Source organism: Oratosquilla oratoria, chromosome 6 (genome assembly GCF_046742065.1).
Source record: "Oratosquilla oratoria isolate Oo_2021 chromosome 6, ASM4674206v1, whole genome shotgun sequence".
Lineage (NCBI taxonomy): Eukaryota > Metazoa > Arthropoda > Malacostraca > Stomatopoda > Squillidae > Oratosquilla > Oratosquilla oratoria.
In genome coordinates, this window is record NC_134782.1 from 66,526,775 (window position 1) to 66,533,207 (window position 6,433).

General features: G+C 40.0%; 1 protein-coding gene across 3 annotated transcripts in view; it reads left to right on the top strand.

Moving 5' to 3' along the window:
* The window catches only part of LOC143026544 (uncharacterized), a 339,242-nt gene extending 334,679 nt beyond the window's left edge, over window positions 1–4,563 (top strand). For all 3 annotated transcript variants that reach the window (XM_076187114.1, XM_076187112.1, XM_076187113.1), the window contains exons 2-5: window positions 1,267–1,458; window positions 2,055–2,291; window positions 3,205–3,447; window positions 3,877–4,563. In XM_076187114.1, coding sequence (XP_076043229.1) covers window positions 1,285–1,458; window positions 2,055–2,291; window positions 3,205–3,447; window positions 3,877–4,467 — 1,245 coding nt within the window. In that variant the 5' untranslated portion in view covers window positions 1,267–1,284 and the 3' untranslated portion in view covers window positions 4,468–4,563. The remainder of the gene's footprint in view (window positions 1–1,266; window positions 1,459–2,054; window positions 2,292–3,204; window positions 3,448–3,876) is intronic.
* The last annotated feature ends 1,870 nt before the right edge of the window (window positions 4,564–6,433 follow it).

Consider the following 6,433-nt stretch of genomic DNA (forward strand, 5'->3'; position numbering starts at 1 on the left):
AACCATGGAGCGCCACTGTTCACGGTCCCTAGTTACTTGTAACATCTGTGCTGGTTTGAGTTGTTTTCCCATCGCCCTCATCAGCCCATCCATATACCATACTTCTCCCTCTGCTTTCCTCTTGCTCTCCTTCCCTCCACCATTCCCGTCATCACCACCTCTTCCAACCCTTCCCTCTGCATTATATGTCCTAAGAATTGCAACTGTCTTTTCCTTATTGTTCTCATCAATTCCCTATCTGTCTCCATTTCTCTCAATACTTCTTCATTTGTTTTCTTCGCTGTCCATGGTACTCTTAATACTCGTCTCCATATCCACATTTCTGCTGCTTCTAAGTTTTCCTGCAATTTTTTGCTGATTGTCCATGCTTCTGAACCATATAATAGTGTTGACCATATAAATGTTTTAACTGTTCTTCTCCTTATATCTGTAAACATTTTCTTGTTTGTTAAAACCCCTTTCATTTTCTGAAACGTGCTTTTAGCTATCGCTATCCTTGATTTTATTTCTTTTTCACATCTACAGTCTTCTGTCAATACGCTTCCCAGGTATGAAAATTTGGTTACTTGTTCTATTCTTCTCCCTGCTATTTGTACTTGCACTCTTGGTGGATCTGTTTTACTGGCCACTAGTATTTTAGTTTTCCCCATATTTACATTTAAACCTTTCTCCTCACTAGCTCACTGACTAGAGATACATTTTTATCAACCACAATGCACTTTAATTCTAAGCCATCAACATCGGAAGAACCATGGAGGCAACATGCAGAAATTGAAACGTGGTACACCCGAGGACTCGAACCTACGGCCAGCACGTGACCAGTGCTGTAGTGACTTAGACCATTGCAATGGTCCAAGTCACTACAGCACTAGTCACGTGCTAGCTGTAGGTTCGAGTCCTCAAGTATACCACATTTCAATTTCTGTATGTTGCCTCAACGGTTCTTCCAATGTTGATGGCTTAGAATTAAAGTGCATTGTGGTTGATAAAAAAAGATATATATATATATATATTCTATTTTTGCAATATATTTCCTTTTGTTGAAGAATTATTGGTTTTTATGTATTCACTATCCAGTTTTTGGTAGAGATTTTCATAATTATAACTTATACATATTTCTGGATTTTGTGGACAGCTTTCCTTATAGTCTTTCAAATTGAGTAAGGAATATAAAAGGTTTTGTGATTGACATCATCTAAAATACTGTTAACTTCATAGTCATTTGAGTTGTCCCATCTTTTTACATATACTGTAAAATTATTGCAGCTTTACTCCAACACATAAATGAGAGAGATACCACTCAGCACTTGTCACCGAGCCGGTGTCCAGGAATGCATCAAGAAAGGAATCCGGCAGGATGGAAGAGAATTTCTTGAGGTTCGGCCAGTTGATATTAACTTTGGCAAAGATTATGGCTCCTGCACAGTTATGCTTGGAGCAACAAGAGTGTTGGGCCAGGTGAGTCCCTCCCCCTCCTTTTTACACACATTTTGTTACTCATTCATGCATACATATGCAGTCATATTACTTATTTGTTTAGTTTGTAAACATTTCTTGATTTCTAAATTTGTTGTATTGTGGGTTGTGTAGTTATCTGAATTTTTTTCAATCAATCTGTTGCCCCTGGTCTCTCTTGCAAAAGAGCTGCAGGATTCAGCTGTATTTCAACTCCAATAATTAGTGTTTCTATCCTTGAGGATAATAGTTCACTGAAGAAGCAGTCATAGAGTTGGCAACAGGAAAGATTTAAGGAGGGTAATGGAAAGGAGAAATAGTAGAAGATAAAAGTGATTGACATCTCCTTTGAATTAAGATTAGATTTCACTCATGAAAAAATGCTGTACAAGTGGTCCATAGTAATACCAGTCTTCAGCATAATGACTGTATAATACTCCATGTAGATTTGTGTATGTAAGGAATCTACATTTAGGTTTAATGAGCAAAGTATTGCCATATGTATTGCTTTTAATATTCATATATGTGGGGGTCATACAATACTTCCTATTTATTTATTTATTCAAAGGAGAATAATTATAGTTTCATGTTATTCACAGGTGACTGGAGAAGTTGTGGAGCCAAGAGCATCTCGTCCCAATGAGGGTAAAATCCAAATTTTTGTTCACTTGTCACCCATGTCTGCCCCCCAGTTTGAACCTGGAAGAGCTAATGACCTTGTAGATGAACTCCAACAGATCCTTGAAAGAAATGTCAAAGATTCACGTTGTATTGATGTCGAGGCACTCTGCATCCTTGCTGAAGAAAGTGTATGGCAGCTACGTGTGGATCTCACAGTAAGTTGACATAGCAAATATTTAATAGCTTTTAAGCTTAGTTTATTTGTAATGTGTGGAAATACAGATTGCAAACAACATTCTAATGTTTTTTCATAGATATTTATAGGAAGGTGTGAGGGCCATTGCTCTTTAACAAAGAGCCACAATTGTCTGGTCTAAGGATAATGATGACAATAGTCTACTTATATATCAATCTATCCACTCTCAACTTACCTTCCACCAAATATTGATCTGATATTCCCCCACTCTCTCCCTTTAGGACATGTACATCCTTAAATCTTCCTACTATTCTCCTGGTTACCACTATGTAATCCATTAACACCCTATCTAGCACCCTTCCATCCACCACCCTCCCCCATGTATACTTATGCCTGACTTTCTTCCTAAACTCTGTATTTGTTATCATCAACTCTCTTTCTAGACACATCTCCACCATCAACTCTCCACTATGATTTTTTCCTGGAACTCCACACTTCCCAACCACTCCGTCTGTTGCTTCCTTACCTACCCTAGCGTTAAGGTTTCCCAATACCACCACATTGACATTTCTCCCTAATCCTTCTATGCACTCATTTAAATCTATCCAAAAAAGACAGGAGAAAGGGATTATATAATACATATTTTCATAACACTTCATTTCACCCTAATGTGTGGAATATAATGTTAGGACACAAACAGAGGCCACTCCAGTTTCAGTGTCTAGCAGGAGACAAGACTCCAAGGTATTCAGCACTGGCTTCTGAGTTGGCACAGAAGAAATATTGTACTACTGTCTGTTGTGTTAATGCTGGGCAATGTAAGCCCATGTATTTTCTGTCATCTGTGTGATGTCTGTTGTACAGGATAGAAATATGAGAATATCTTCATATCTTAAAAAAAAATAATAATTGCTGAATATCTTTTCTTCTAGGTCCTAAACCATGCTGGAAATCTGACAGATGCTTGCAACATTGCTGCAGTGTCTGCCCTTAGGCATTTCCACCGCCCAGAGGTGACGGTAGAAGAAGATGGGCAGGTTACCATCCATTCCTTAGAGGAGCGTGAGCCCATTCCTACCTTTCTGAAGAAGATTCCTGTGTGTCTCACTTATGCCTTCTTTGTTCTTGATGATGATTGCTTCATGCTCATGGATCCTACAGATCTTGAAGAGAGGGTAGGGTGAACAGTTGTTGCCGTCTATCTTTATACCAAGTGGTTTCTTCCCCAATATGAAGGAAGTAGACTACCAAAACATGCAACCACCTATTTGTTTTTCTTTTAAAAAGTTCTTAGCTCCTTGTTGATGAAAGGCCATCCTTGTTACCATTTGTTAGAAAACAACAGTTGCTGCCACTGTGAAAATTTTGTTGAGTGCTTTTACATGGCTGGGTTACTAGGGTCCTATAGATAGAGACCAAAAATAGTTTAAGAATGTAGGACCATCAGAACTTAAGGCACTGGATTACTAGTACACATGATGAACATTGTTGAAAATGGCCTCTTTTATATTGTGTCCTTGTCATAAATGTAAAGCTGTACTGAGCAAATGGTTTCTTGATTAATTCATGTCTTACTATCTGTCATAAATGTTGCTTCTTTCCAGGTGATGTCAGGAAAGTTGGTCGTTGGCTTAAATCCACACGGAGAAATCACCTCGTTACTCTTTCCGGGAAAAGTTGCCCTAACAAAGCAACAAGTTTTGAATTGTGTACAGAATGCATTCACCAAGGCCAAAGCAACAGCAGAACTGGTGCAGAAAAAAGTTGAGGATGATATCGAGGAAAGAAAGTCCATCATTCGACCTGAAGGGTTCACCAAAGTTCTCCGAGGTTATGGTGAATATATTCTTCAGAGATCCCAGAAACTCATAGAATCAAATACCTGGGTTCCAGTGAAGAAGGAAGAACAGAATGGAATGAGTGATAAGATGGCTGATGTTCAGATAGCAAGCATGGAGGGTATGGATGATGGTGAGGATGATGATAATGACAATGATGTACAAATGAATGATGAAGGAGCTTTGGATCACATGAACATTGCAGGAGCTCCTGGTCAGACTGTCAGAGGAGGACCATCATTTGCACAAGCTCTTGGCAAGAATGTGAACAGAAATCCTGCAGTTGTCAAAGTGGAGGGTGATAGCAGTGAAGAAGAGGAGGAAACTAAACGGCTCACTGCATCAGACTTTATGTGAAAAATAATATATAAATAAAATAAAAATACAACTTTGTAATAAAACGAAAATGTTGTTAGCTGGAGTTATTTTAGACAATAAATGAAACCTTTACAAGCATGTATTTTAATACTATTCCATATGCTTTGCTTGGAGGGTAGCCTTAGCAGCTATAAAAATGAATGGTGTGATTATTAATTTTTAGCTAAGGTGCTAAGATGGGAGGGGGTGTGGAGTGTGTTCAGGGGTGGAATGGGTGGTAGTGATTTTATGCCTCTTTCTTTTTGGCTACCTCTCTTGTAAGGAGGAAAAAGCCTTGGTATATGTATGTAGCTATCAATATTTACAAAATGCAGTCACCTTACTAGTATCCCCATTTCCTTTTCTGCATGAGGAGACGGAGAGGGGGGTCACCGATTTAATGAAGCAGCCTTGCTGTGGATGTGTGGTGTCTTGCGACACGGCTTCTGACCCAGGGCAGTAGACAAGATACAGGGATGACCCGTCATCTATGAGGTGCCGAGATAAGAGGGAGGGGAGTGGAGTGTGATGGGGATGGAATGGGTGGGAGTGGTTTTTATGCCTTTGTGTTTTGGCTACCTCCCTTATAAGGGGGAAAAAGCCTTTGGTATATGTATGTATTATTATTGGAGATGGTTAAAGAAAATGGAGAAAAATGGGAGATTTGCCAGTTGTTTGCTGTCAACACTGCTTGTAATGGGATCAGAAGAGGGATTAAGGAAATTAGTGGCAGAGTTTGGGAAGGTGTGCGAAAGAACGAAGTTGAAGATAAGTGTGGGTAAAAGTAAGGTGATGAGATATAGAAAGGAAGAGGATGGCAGATAATTGGAGGTGAGTATTAAGGGAGAGAAACTGGAGGAAGTGGATATTTTTAGCTACATGGGGCAAATGTGGTAGGAAAGGGTTGAATGGAGGCAGAGGTAGAATGTAGATTGTAAAAAGCAAGTAAATGCCTTTGGGGAATATAAAGTGTAATGAGAAACAGACATTTGGGGATGGATGCTAAGAGGAGATTGTATGAAGGGGTGATTGTGCTGACAGCATTGTATGGAGCAGAAACATGGAACATAGGAAGAATTTAAATGAGATGAAATGTCTAAGAAGTATGGTAGGGGTTACTAGGCTGGATAAAGTGAGAAACTAGGAGAGCAGGGGTAGAAAAGGAGTTGGGAGACCAGGTTAATGAAAGAATATTGGGATAATTTGAACACATAGAATAAGATTAATAAAAGAGGTGTGGAAGGCAGAGGTGGATGGAATGAACATGAGGGGACAACCAGGGATGAGATGGATGGATAGGATGAAAAGGGCATTGGGAAAGGGGGATGTCTGTTGAGGAAGGAAGGGAGAAGACAGATGATAGGGGTGAGTGGAGAATGGTTGCGTATGGATGATGCTATGATACATGGAAGAGAGTGGGTGGGGGATGGGGGGTAAGGGAGTATGTGTGAATGATATTTTGATGTATCCCAAAGGGATTTTTCCCTGTCCTCTCTTTTTCTGCATGAGACAGAGAGGAGGGGTCACTGATTAAATAAAGCAGCCTTGTTGTGGATGTGCTGTCTTGCTACATTGCTTCTGACCCAGGGCAATGGGTGAGATGCAGGGATGACCCATCATCCAGGAGCCAAGAAAAAAGGGAGGGAGTGGAGTATGTGGGGATGAAATGGGTGGGAGTGGATTTATGCCTTTTGGCCACCTTGTAAGGGAGAAAAAGCCCTTGGTATATGTATGTTATTATCAATCTATTTACTTTTTTTCTCTCTTTTTATGCTTAGTTCAACTGATATGGCTGGGTCTGGTGAGTGTTAGGATGGTTCAGACATATGGAAATAATGAGTGTAGAAAGATTAGTAAAAGAGGTGTGGATGGGGTGAGCTTGGGGGGACAATCAAGGATGAGATGGATAGATGGGGCAAAAGGGGCTTTGGGCAAAAGGAGAATGTCTGTTGAGCAGGGAAGGGAG